This window comes from Ostrinia furnacalis, unplaced genomic scaffold, assembly GCF_004193835.3.
Source record: "Ostrinia furnacalis isolate ACB-3 unplaced genomic scaffold, ASM419383v2 OfSCF5688, whole genome shotgun sequence".
NCBI lineage: Eukaryota > Metazoa > Arthropoda > Insecta > Lepidoptera > Crambidae > Ostrinia > Ostrinia furnacalis.
Window position 1 is genome coordinate 4,961 of NW_021135927.1, and position 13,900 is coordinate 18,860.

Here is a 13,900-nt window from a genome sequence, read left to right on the forward strand (position 1 = left end):
AGCCTAGGCAGAGTGCATCTGCCTCAGCTATACCTTATTGTTAGAAGTAAACTACTCGAGAACTTTTCTGCCCCAGCGGCCATTAGCTCTGCGAGCGCTATGTGCCCCGGCCCCACCCGCCCACTACTACTTGATTTTAGCGATTCTGCGGCTATATCAGAATGCGAATGTCAATAGCCTTCTTGTATTATATTAGGATGTGAATATTATTTAGGAATTAGGATGTGAAACTATCATTCTTTGAAATTTTTAGAATGAATAACATTCAAAATCAATTCATAAACATTTTTCTTCAATATCTAAGGAAATTTATTAGAAATTGGCAACATTTGCCTTGTGATAGGTCACGTGACGGCACGTGAAGGAGCATAGACAATACATCCATTCGTCAGTTTTCGGGCGAGGAGGGCAGCGCAGTTTGGTATTTTATTGAACGGGCTGCCAAAAAGTGAAAACTGTAAAATGGCAAAAACCCTCTCAGCTACACAGGCTAACAAGGAGCATGTCCTTGCAGTGTCTAGGGACTTCATATCCCAGCCCCGTCTGAGTAAGTACAGCCTGAAATTATTGTTCTACGAGATGTAACGTCATACGCTTGTCAATGAGTATCGATTTTGCTGCGGTTTTCATGTTACTCCTTACTCCTGTTTGTTTTTCTTTCCGCTTGCATAAATTTCTGATTCTCAAGCATACAAATTTGCTATTTCATGAGTATCAGTTGGATTCATGATGGTCCCATTCGATAATCGTTCACGTCCTATCTACCGATGTTCCAAAAAAACTAGATATCAAAACTAATTCACCCCATAATATTGAGATATTTCCATTCTTGAGGCACTCCTGTAGATTCTCCAGTAATAAAATTTCAATTACGCCTAATTTGTCCCTATTTTTACCGTTTGAACTAATTTCTACAAGGTTTAGCTCTATGAACTATAGATAGGTGTGCACCTATGTGATAATGGCCTAGCCGTATTGCGTTCATGTTCCGAATTTTTCCATGATACTCCCATTAATTTAAATAGGTTTCTTTTATACATGGACATTGGTATAAATGCTCATCCTTCATACAAGTATTATTACATAATAATGTCCTTTTAGAGACAGACAGACAGATCATCATAATGCTAAGTTATATTTTTTCATTCAATGGAGCCTAAATTCCTCCCATGATGTCACAGTCACATAAGCCAATGGGAAAAGTTAATCTTTGTAAAAGATAAGCCATTTCAATCATTTGATTGTTTAACTGTGATGTCACAAATCAGCTGTTTTCATGTTGTCATGTGACAAAAATTCTAAGTTGTAATTTTGTATCATTATAATATTAAATTATATAATTTGACTATGCTTCATCTTTGTTTATGAACATTTGTCTATCAATAATATTTTATTATCTAACAAGATATTCTGTGGTAATTGAGACTAATTGTGTTGTTTCCTTTGGTTTTAAAATCAAATAATAGATATAATTTTAGTTGCCCATTTTGATGCTTCTTTTTAAATAATAATTTTTTCTTTGTCTTCTTTGCAATAGTTGTCATGTGAGAAATTGTAAACTGCAAATAAATTGACAATTAATTAATGATCAAAGCTTTAATTTTGGATAGAAAAAGCAACTAGTGAATTCTCATTGCTAGTGAAATAACTACAAATTAATGTTTCATAGTAAAATTGAAAAAAATACTAATTATTTAATTTTCATGTTAATAAAAAAAAACTAATAACCATAGACTTGTAATGTATACAGAGGCACTGGCCACAGATGTATGTATTTAATACAAAAATGGTTTCTATAATATTAAATTCTCCAATTCCTTCTTTATTATACAAATACAAAGAAGATTGTTTTATTCTATTCATCTTTCTTATTTTCCAAAATTCGAAGGTTTAACGAAACTGTTTTTTCATAATCAGCTTACAAGACGGTGTCGGGTGTGAACGGGCCGCTGGTCATCCTCGACGAGGTGAAGTTCCCCAAGTTCTCAGAGATCGTCCAGCTGAGGCTTGCCGATGGAACCCTCCGATCGGGTCAGGTTAGTTACAACTCTAATCCCTACTAATATTATAAACGTGAAAGTAACTCTGTCTGTCATGCTTTCATGCCTAAACCACTGTACCAATTTTGATGAAATTTGATATAGAGGATGTTTGAGTCCTGGGAAAGGATATAGGATAGTTTTTATCCTGGTTTCTGAAATAGGGACCTATTTATTTATACCGTTCGATAGAGATGAAGCACTTTTAGGATCAGTAACCAGTTTTTCAATATCATGTTACTTAACATATTCAGAACAGATGAGTTGATGCTTTTAATGGGAATCCACTCTGCATGACAGCATCGCAGAACAGATTTGCTTATAGTCTAGCTCTAGGGGCTGATCTTTTTCACCTTGTATGTAAGCTGCAAGCAAGTGTGAAATGAGGAATACGCGTTTATGAAGCTACGCCTGAGCCAAGTAGCATTAACACTGCAGTACACGCGCCCCTTTTTTTACACCAATACACGCGCGGCCTACTCTAAGTAAGCCAATTTAAAATCACTGTAAATCAGTTTGTAAACAATTTATGAATTATAATTATAATGTAAATGATAAAAGTGTTCATTACAGTTCTTTTGTAATGAAAGTTTCTTTGTATAACTATTTGGGATAAAACATTATAAACAGATTAAAAAGTTGTAAATTTTTTGGACCAAAATTGCACTCTGAGATCCATGTTAGCAAAAAGAAAAGACTTTCTACTGCCTGGTACATGGGGTAAATCCATTTTTTGCAAGTCTTCCATAATTTTTTTCGTGATTGATTTCGGGCTTTTGAGTAGACCCGCAGTTTTGACGGCCAGTTTTAGAAAAGTGCGTAGACGCCTAGTGACCCAAGTTATACTGGCTTATTGACAATTTAGTCAAAGAGGCTTTCCTGGAATGCCAGCTCTCTGGCGCAGGTTTTCAAAAAGTTATAGCGAAAAGTGTTACCCTGGTCTACTATAGTAGTCCGCGCGTGTACTCTAGTGTTAAGTCTCAACACTTATCCGTGACAGGTGCTGGAAGTCAGCGGCTCCAAGGCCGTGGTCCAGGTGTTCGAGGGCACGTCGGGCATCGACGCCAAGAACACACTCTGCGAGTTCACCGGAGACATCCTGCGCACACCTGTGTCCGAGGACATGTTGGGTATGTGATTTTTTAGTTTTTACAAGGTTTCTTGTCACTATTTTCTTATTTTACAAGGGTTTTCTTATTTACGGAACAGATTTCGCCGCACTGGATCTTCTTCAGAATAAGCGTCATTATCATCATCGGGCTGCCGAACAAGCGATTTATCAAATGCATATTATTATTAATAGTAGCGATTAAATCGATTATTTTGCAAAAATAAAATCGATTATAAATCGATCGATCGAAATGCCTTGGTAAACAAAAGTATCGATTAATTGGCTATTTTGTAATTTTCAAACTGTAATGTGACATGCAATAAACAGTTTGAATTTTTCCCCATTTAAATTATCGATTGATAAAATTGATGTCCTGTCGATAGTACAACAATACTGGTCTATCCCTTTTTGCCCAAGTGCTTACTTTGGGGATGGTGGAAGATTTATGAAAGTCTTAGCTTGCAGCAGCACTATCTAATGAAAACACGCCATACGGTTTTTACAAGTTTCAAGTAATGTTCTATTCCAGTCCAGTTACATTTTAATTCTTCATCATCACCATCATTTCAGCCACAGGACGTCCACTGCTGAACATAGGCCTCCCCCAATGATTTCCATATCGCTCGGTTGATAGCTGCCTGCATCCAGCATTTTAACTCTTATTATCTACGTGTTTAGGTCGTGTATTCAACGGCTCCGGCAAGCCCATCGACAAAGGCCCCCCGATCCTGGCTGAGGACTACCTAGACATTCAGGGTCAGCCCATCAACCCCTGGTCCCGTATCTACCCAGAGGAGATGATCCAGACTGGTATGTATCGAAAATATTTTTAGGAACTTTCGAAGTAGTAACCTTAAGAGCGTTAGTAGCGCGACTGCAGCGCCGCAGCGGCGTTTTTATAATGTGAAGGCATGCATCCGCTGTCACATAGTATGAAATTTTTGGTAGCGCGTCCGTCGCGCGTTTGTCGCGCTGCTAAATCGCCAAAATGTGAAAGCGCTCTAACTTTGAACTTCTTGAGGATAACCTTACTTTCTTACATAATATCCCGCGGGTATTGGTCCTGAATTTATTATATTAACCCAATAAATAAATACACACTAAAAACGCGATCAATAAGATTGGTGTTATAGTCAAATCCAATTGTAAAAAAAAAAATACGCTAATGTCGGAGTACAGCATAGATTAATTTTGATTCCGACACACTATCAGGCAGGCTTAAATATTCTATACTGTAGTAAATCCAGGTTGCTACAAGAGACGAGAGATGTGCTGCTAAGTTGGTAGGTTATTTCTACCAAAGCCGAGAGGAGAGTTTATGTGGAAATAAAAAAATCTGCCAGTAGGTCTATGATGCGCGCCGATATAAGCGGTTATCACGCCATTTTATCGATTTTACCCATACATTTTGCCGTCGATAAAGTACAGGGTGTTAGGTAAATGGGTATATGAGCCGACACTAGCCCATGTTAACATGGACATATAAATGGTATGGTGAAGTCAGAAAATTTATATCTTCATTTTAATTATTTTAATTTTAATACAAATCGGATTTTATAAAATTTATTTCTTAAATTCCTAGACCAACTGGTATCAATGCGCACCGTGGAAAACAAAATCTTTTCGATGACTTTAGACGACAAATGGGCTTATAGTGTAAAATCAATAAAATGCCTCGATAAAAGTTCATCGTTTCGCGCATACTAGGCCTTCTGATTATACAATATACATCTCACCTTTGCTTAGGAAGAAACCGGGCCTTATTCTCCTCTCGTCTCCTCTCCGCTTTGGAGGAAACTTATCCTTGTACAAGCTGAGTAGGAGCCATTTTGGTTCAATAAATTATGTATATTATTTAAATTGTAACCAAATAAACTACACTCGCGAGCAAAAGTATGGAATCACCCCATTCGTTTTGAGTAATCTTTGTAGCTAAACGACTATGAAGATTAAATTAAAAATGGTACCAGTTTAAAAGCTACATTACAAACTTTAACTTGATACCATAGATACATAAATAGTCATTCAGTTCTTCAGATCGTTGGGAACAAAACACAAGATGGTGATTCCATACTTTTGCTCGTAAGTATATTTTTCTTTCTTTCTTTCATTCTAACTTCTGTCCAGGTATCTCTGCTATCGACGTGATGAACTCCATCGCCCGTGGGCAGAAGATTCCCATCTTCTCCGCCGCCGGTCTGCCGCACAACGAAATCGCCGCCCAAATCTGTAGACAGGCCGGTCTTGTCAAGGTAAGTTTCATCGTTCGTTCGTTCGTTTCAGCCAAATGACGTCCACTGCTGGACAAAGGCACACAATGGTTTTCCACAATGAACGGTCCTGCGCTGCCCGCATCCAGACTCTTCCCGCGACCTTCACCAGATCGTCGGTCCATCTAGTAGGAGGCCTGCCCACGCTACGTCTTCCAGCCCGTGGTCGCCACTCGAGAACTTTCCTGTCCCAACGGCCATTGTCTCTACGAGCTATGTGCCCCGCCCACTGCCACTTGATTTTAGCAATTCTGCGAGGTATGTCGGTCACATACTTCAACGAAATACTGACTAGGGCCTAGCTATAGAATCCTCATGACGAACACGCGCACGGAAGTATAGGCAACGGGAAACGAACTCGGGCGTGTTTACACTTATCAATTTCGCGCATAGTGTAACTGCGCCATCGAACAAAAGTGAAGAATATGCATCTCTAATTGCTTTCGAATGGTTCATCGTATGCTTTCGGACTTCAGATTGCGAAAAATTCACGTATGCACCGTTTTCCGTATAAAATACGCGTAGTTAAAAAAAAGGAAGTCTTCAAGGACTAACATTTAGAGACATTGAAGAGCCTTCAAGTACTACAACATTGTTGGGACATTTCTGAAAACCAGTCTTTTTAAAAACCACATTCGAAGCATTAAAGTTACAAACATGTTATATACTGATGCATAAATAACAACTGTCTACAGCATTTTTGCGCACGGGTTATGCATAGCTTATTTTTATTGCTTTAATACCTAGAAATAAGAATAACAACAAAAAATTGTTCTGAATTTGCTTTTATGTGTAAAAAATAGAAAAAATCATATCAAGGAATGTATGAAACATGAACATAGAGATGATTTAATTTGTTGCCAAATATTTTTTTTCTATCTTTCTTTAATTCTTTCTAATTATTAAAACATACCAAGCATCCATTTAAGATTCATTCTCACAAGAGAAAATTTAAAATAGAGTCCAAATATTTATTAAAAATGAAAAGTTCTAATTTAATGTCATGTTCCAAGATTTTTCTCATAAAAATCTAACCCTATCATGCTTTCAGTTTACTGGCCTTGGTAACGTCGTCTCTCAAATCCCACTATATTTTGATGAAAGCGTGCCCCTTGTTCTTGCGAATAAGCCCCCATAATTATCTATAAATATATCCCAATGAGAATGTGACGTGCATCTTTAGAGACATTTTACTATGAAGATGGAAAATTCAAATCGCTATAACTCTTTAAAAAGCAAATATTTTCGATTTGTAATCGCACTTTTTTATATAAATTTGCTTATATAATCAGAATATAATAAGTAAAATACATGCGCAAAAAAAAAAATTTTTTTTGTTGACCAGTGTAATAGGCTAGTTTCCTAAAAAAATTTTTTTAGTTTGTCAATTTTAGTATTTGCACACGTATATTTTTAATTGTCAATCAAACAAATAATTACAAAGTTATAGTGCGTTGAAGTTCCGCGCGACGTCACAAAGTGCTGCAATTTTACGCACTCACTGACGTCACGGGCCTTTTCTTTAGAACTTTGGTACGTTATCTCTTTACATTTTCATTAGTTTTAAAAAGTGAAAAATAGGTGTTGAGTAGTTTTTGATAAGCTAAATCGCGCTTTTTTACCCAGGAAACATCCATATTGACTTTGTTGTTAACGCCATAAGACTCATAATTCCATACCATTACCACTAGGTCTCCGACAAATCAGTGCTAGGCAACTATGAGGACAACTTCAAACTGGCTTTGATAATATAAACCCTATGGCTTACGCCTTAAAACTCATAAATTTCATATTTCACCAGGTCCCCGGCAAATCAGTGCTAGACGACCACGAGGACAACTTCGCCATCGTGTTTGCCGCTATGGGTGTCAACATGGAAACCGCCCGGTTCTTCAAGCAGGACTTCGAAGAGAACGGCTCTATGGAGAACGTGTGTCTGTTCTTGAACTTGGCCAACGATCCCACTATTGAGAGAATCATCACGCCCCGTCTGGCTCTGACCGCTGCCGAGTTCTTGGCTTACCAGTGCGAGGTGAGTTTTTAACATATTTATTTAGCTTTAGGTTGCGTTTTCGCCAGCGTGAATTTCCATCTGCCTTAGAAATATATACTTTAAAGCGCGGGGGGAGAGGACAGTTTCAAATAAAAAGAAGAAAGGTGACCCGGTTTCCATCGAAGCAGAGAATTTCAGGTGGACGAAATTTTCTATAGAATTTGACAGCGGCGCGGTGGCGCGGCGCGGAGCGTAGACGAGAAGTGGAAATAATGAAATCTGATTGGTTATTCAATTCACTTCTCCGCTCTGCCTTGGTGGAAATCGGGCCTAAAGTACCATTGATGTGATATGACGCCATATCAGTTCTAATTAGATTCTTCTTGCAAAGTCCAATTTGAGTTCACCTAAAATAGCGCTACTTTTTATACTTAAACACCTTTTTGTTGATGAACTTGTGTTCTATCGCCACTGAGGGCAAACTGTTCCGTTAATGTCACGTGTGCTATTTCCAACTTATTTTTCTTTCTATTAAAAATGTAAAAAGTTGTGCTCCATACCACCACATTTAAACAACATAATAACACATGCAAACTGAGTTATCCATGGTAGCATAGTATTACAATAAAATGTGTTTGTATGTCCACAGAAACACGTGCTGGTAATCTTGACGGACATGTCGTCGTACGCCGAGGCATTGCGTGAGGTGTCGGCCGCTCGCGAGGAGGTGCCCGGGCGACGTGGTTTCCCAGGTTTGTTCCCACTGAATACGGGACTATTCCCACCGCTGCAACTCCTGGGTAGCCAGGATCTACAGCTTGACCGCCGTAAAAACCCAAGCAAGGTCAAGTTTGTTAGAAATTAGAATCGGTCCAGCCGCTTAGAAAATGCATGTACACACGTTGAACATATTATTATAATATAATAAACGGGACTATTCCCACCTCTCGTTCCCACCACTGCAACTCCTGTGTAGCCGGGATCTACAGCTTGACCGCCACAAAAACCCGTGAAGTGAAGTGTGAACCAGTGAAGGTCAAGTTTGTCCCGGGAGAAAGTTCAACTGTCATTGGATCCGCAACGAAATTAAGCAGAAGAACATAGGAGTTTGAAATTAAGGTGCCACACTAGAGCATACATTCAGATTATACTTGACGTAGTGTTTATCCACATAGATGTGGATGAAAAAAGTAACTTGAACTAACAAATGAGTCTGTGTGCTATTTTGAACTGCAACATTGTAGTTTTCTTAAAATCCATCCAGTGATTTTGTTTCGAAAAGCAACAAAAATCTAATCATCACCAACTTTCGCGTCTTGTCATAGTGAAGGTTAAATAATTGAGCAATCTATTGACATACTTTTTATGATATTGTTCAGTAATAGTAACTTACGAAGGCAAATCAAAAAACATATTGTTACTTAGAAGAATTGGTAGAAGAAATATAATTTTACGCGATACTTTCGATTGGTAAAAGCTACAAAAGTTTAAAGTAAATATTGAAACTAAAGTCATTGCCAAGAAAGATTTGGACAACATTTTAAAAGTGTTTCCTAAAATTGTTTTGGTTTTCAAATGCCCAATGCCCGTTTTCACAATCAATCAATCAATAAGTGACCCCTATGAAAACAAAATTCCTGTTATGTGTAACATAGGGGTCACTTAAAAATTAGGGATTGATGGTGAAAATGGGCATACGATTTGTAATGATGATGTCTCCTTCCAGGTTACATGTACACGGATTTGGCCACAATCTACGAGCGCGCCGGGCGTGTGGAGGGCCGTAACGGCTCCATCACTCAGATCCCCATCCTGACCATGCCTAACGACGATATTACCCACCCTATTCCCGATTTGACCGGGTACATCACTGAGGGACAGGTGAGTCATTGTGTTTGTTCGCTAAGTGGAAAAATCGGCCGTGCTGTGAGTTATTAAACTAGAGTAAAATCGCAAGAAACGTGAACAGATCTTCTCAAGCCTTTTTCGTCAAGCAAGGTGAACTATAAGTTGAGGCCTAAATTGATAAAAAGGAACAGTATGTTATCAGTTAGTCGCTGTACTGTTGAATGTAAAAAGCGCCAAAGTGAGGGACTTCCACTGTTCTATCTTTGTGGTTCGTAAGTTACGAACTAGATGTGATCAATTTAAATTTGAAGCTAATATGAGTGCTAAGAGTCAGAGATAAACAAGTTGGTCACGTGTTTTGTTTACTGTGTGTTAGGGCCTTCGCCCACGGCGACTTTTTGTAGCGATGCAGTCGCGCTGCTGTAGTAGTCGCGCCGCGTTAGTACCGCGTTGGCATCACTTCTGTAGTGCGTTGCAAATGCGACTAACGCGCGTTAGTAGCGATGCTGTGTGCGACAAAAAGTCGCCGTGGACGAGGGCCCTTAGAAGAGCATCATTGTTACGCTTAGAAATCTTGACTAATGTGGAGCGGTAGAGAGTAAATAATATGTTATCCAAATATGTTAAAAAGTTTTACTTATGTCTCTATTACTCAGTGATGCGAGCATTTCAACAAATAGTTTTTTAATTCGTATTATATGTAAAGTAAGGATGTTATGGATATTATTATGTATTTTCGGTTATGGATACGGTTACGGATATAGGTATAATATTATAGTACCGGTTTCGGTTACGGATTTTTTTATTTCGGATATCCGAATGTTTCGGTTACGGTTATCCATAACATCCCTGTTATAAATTATCCTAACGAAAACTTCTTCCCTCAGATCTACGTGGACCGTCAGCTGCATAACCGTCAGATCTACCCACCAGTCAATGTGCTGCCGTCGCTCTCGCGTCTCATGAAGTCCGCCATCGGAGAAGGCATGACCCGCAAGGACCACTCCGACGTCTCCAACCAGCTGGTAAGCCAACTTTTTATTGTATTTTCATCATTTCAGCCATAGGACGTCCACAGCTGAACATAGGCTAGTTTCCTAAAAAATTTTTTTAGTCCGTCAATTTCAATATAAAAAAATATTGGACACGTATATTTTGAATTGACAATCAAACAAATAATTACAAAGTTATAGTGCGTTGAAGTTACGCGCGCCGTCACAAAGTGCTGCACTTTTACGCACTCACTGACGTCACGGGCCTTTTCTTTAGAACTTTGTGTGTATTGCTGTTGGTGTACCTTTATCAATAAATAAATAAATAAACTTTGGCACGCTTTATCTCTTTACATTTTCATTAGTTTTAAAAAGTGAAAAATACGTGTCGAGTAGTTTTTGATAGGCTAACTGACGGACTAATTAAAACTCTTGCTTTTTTACCCAGGAAACATCCCTATTTCCATATTGCCCGGTTGTTAGCGGCCTGCATCCAACACCTTCATGATACCTTTATGAGGTCGTCTTTGCCTTGAACCTTGTTGCCCCATCGACCGTCAGTTTTGCGTACTATGCGCCCTGACCATTGCCACTTCAGCTTTCTAATCCGTGCTATGTATTTTATTTTATTGTTTGGCAACCAAACCTCTGCGAGGTTTATTTCTGCCAATAGTGATTGAAGCGACAATAGCCGAATGGCGAAGATGTTGGACTGGCTGACTCGAGATTCAAGGGCAGTCCTGGTTCGAACTCAGGCCTACTCGTAACCCAAGCATATTTAGCGAAGGGTTAATAGGTCTAATTTACATGCTTTGATGAAAAATAATAATTCATATTTGACAAATATAAAAAAAGGTCGGTAAAAACCGCTTGACGAATCAAAACAATTTGCAGGCTTAATCAATTATACCTTGAATTCGATTATCATCATAATAGAATATAAAAAATATTTGACACAAAAAATACATAAGAAAAGAAGGTAGAACTTCTGTTTAGCCGTACTAATACTACCTGTAAATCGTTGCTTTCTCCACAGGACAGGCAATGACTAGTGTAGAGGTCTGTCTTTTGTTTAGTACTAGTTTTAGATACCATAGCACCCATCTGTCATCTGTCTGTCACCATTTTCCAAGTGGCTGGACCGATTCTAATCCACTCTCTATCCTCAGTACGCGTGCTACGCTATCGGTAAGGACGTGCAGGCCATGAAGGCCGTCGTGGGCGAAGAAGCCCTGACGCCCGACGACCTGCTGTACCTGGAGTTCCTCACCAAGTTCGAGAAGAACTTCATCACGCAGGTACGTGGATTTTAATTATGCTGTTGGTGGTAGGTGCTGTTTTGGAACAAATGCATGATAAGCAGGTTTTTTAGGATTCTCGTTTCATATTCAGACGTTGCACGATGTCTGAATTGAGATATTTGAGCATGCTCATCTTCTTCTCAATTCTTTTTATTAACAACGAGGAAGCTCTTGGCCTTTATCTCACCTGATGATAAGTGATAAGGCCGAAGGTGGAAGCGGGCACAGAGGAACTGGCTATCTTACCTCTAACTGACCAAACACAACAATTATGAATAATTCGTGCATAAGTAGAGTATGAGCGAGCGTGCTCAAGCTCTCAAAAATGTTATTACAGAAACCGGGCTTTTACACTCGGGATTTTTCGTGAATCGATACAAAAATGTTTTCTTTTTTATAGTAATGAATTAATTTGGCTAACTACATTCCCTACAAATTCATTGAATTATAAGTATTAATTGAGATAGGTCACAAATCTAATTGTACAACTTGTCGATTCTCCAGCAATTTGGTCCCATTTTAACAGTACAAAAGCTACCCCAGTCACAACAATAACAAAAATTGACACATTAATTCCAAAGTAAACTATATTCCGGGGCAATAAGCATGATTATTCATTGCACTTTCTTTCCAGGGTAACTACGAGAACCGCACAGTTTTCGAATCGCTCGACATCGGCTGGCAACTGCTCCGTATCTTCCCCAAGGAGATGCTCAAGCGTATCCCTGCTTCCATCCTCGCCGAGTTCTATCCCCGAGACTCGCGCCACTAAACCACCACGCGGCCCATGCCTTCTCAAACTTTTGGCGAGCCCCACCATCGACCCTTGGGGTATGCCTAACTTGTCAAGTGGCCCCACTATCAACCCTTGGGGCAGGCCCAACTTGTCAAGTATCCCCAGTATCAACCCTTGGGGCATGCCAAACTTGTCAAGTAGCCCCAGTTGACAAGTAGACCCTTGGGGTATTCCTAACTTGTCAAGTGGCCCCACCATCAACCCTTGGGGCAGGCCAAACTTGTCAAGTGGCCCCACTATCAATCCTTGGGGCAGGCCAAACTTGTCAAGTGGCCCCACTATCAACCCTTGGGGCAGGCCACACTTGTCAAGTGGCCCCACTATCAACCCTTGGGGCAGGCCAAACTTGTCAAGTGGCCCCACTATCAACCCTTGGGGCAGGCCAAGGTTTAGCCCCAAAACTATTGCCCTTTTGGCAGGAGCGTAGCTGCTGTAATTTTTCTGTAAGTTGTCCCACTACCAACTTGGCAGCTGTATCAATGATACGTGTGTAAGGGCCGATTTTTCAATCGTTGGATAACTTTTAACTGAAGAATAAGTTTGGTACATTGACAGCTTCAGTATGGAAAGTATGTCAAAATGACAACTTTATTCTTCAGATAAAAGTTATCCGACGATTGAAAAATCAGCCCTAAGAAAAATAAATGTCAATTTTGATTCAGGCACGCTACGTCACTGCCTTTGGGGTATTGGTCATACATATTAGGGCTTTTGTTTGTAGTTTTATGGGACTGTAAGACAATATTTACCAGCTAAGAGTCCCTTTTGCAACTAGTAGGCGCTGCTGATGTATTAGTTGGCGTCATCGAAATGTAATCATGTGTAACGTTATTCGTACTTTAGCAGTATTTGTGTTATGACAAGTTTTATTAATGATTTTGATATGCATTCGCAATATTATTTGTTTTTGCATATCAGAGTTAAGACTCTTATGAATATGTTACAAATTGATTTAGTGTCATATTACCTAGCTCACTTTCGAAGCTGCAAAAAGTTTGAGATGTGCTGATTACTATCCCGCGGTACCTTGTAAGATAAAATATTGTTTATTATAATAGTAAGTTGTTAATAGTTAATGTGTATTTACTGTATTACGATCAATTTACAAAAAAATAAAACTAAATCGTGTCTCTAAAGTTTTCTGTGTAAGTTAACGTCTCGTGTATATAATTTCCCATAGTGTGATATGCCGAAATGATAAATTATTGAGATATTATATTTTTGAATAGATGCAGTTTTCTTTTTTGGTGCTTTGGACTCGTTGAAAATTTATACAATTATATTTGCAATATATTATATTATTTTGTGCACAAAATGTTGTGATGTGTTCAAATCTGTGTAATCGAAAATTTAAGAGTTTAATGTGATATTACTCGCTTGAAGTAGAGCAGTTGAAAGATGAATATCTATGTAAATATAATGGATATTTCAGCCAGTAAGTAACGCCCGTTACATTCCAAAATTACTGTTACCCACGTTCGCTCCAAAGCTAGACTTCTAATTCTAACTAAAATGAATTAGGAATCTGTTGTTTTCGATGGAAATAAAGT

At 38.8% G+C, this 13,900-nt stretch overlaps 1 protein-coding gene across 1 annotated transcript; it reads left to right on the forward strand.

Moving 5' to 3' along the window:
• The first annotated feature begins 370 nt into the window (after positions 1-370).
• On the forward strand, positions 371-12,845 carry Vha55 (V-type proton ATPase subunit Vha55). Its single transcript, XM_028316396.1, has 11 exons — positions 371-547; positions 1,918-2,036; positions 3,040-3,169; positions 3,829-3,960; positions 5,278-5,402; positions 7,222-7,452; positions 8,063-8,165; positions 9,140-9,294; positions 10,149-10,286; positions 11,423-11,551; positions 12,189-12,845. Exons 1-11 carry the CDS (start codon positions 463-465, stop codon positions 12,324-12,326), a joined length of 1,485 nt encoding a protein of 494 aa, XP_028172197.1. The 5' UTR covers positions 371-462; the 3' UTR covers positions 12,327-12,845.
• The last annotated feature ends 1,055 nt before the right edge of the window (positions 12,846-13,900 follow it).

Bases quoted from the DNA above. Each gene is read 5' to 3' on its own strand.
- Vha55 (XM_028316396.1), top strand. From the start codon at position 463: ATGGCAAAAACCCTCTCAGCTACACAGGCTAACAAGGAGCATGTCCTT. The intron at 548-1,917 runs GTAAGTACAGCC...TTTCATAATCAG, and splicing joins CATATCCCAGCCCCGTCTGA to CTTACAAGACGGTGTCGGGT. The intron at 8,166-9,139 runs GTTTGTTCCCAC...GTCTCCTTCCAG, and splicing joins CGGGCGACGTGGTTTCCCAG to GTTACATGTACACGGATTTG.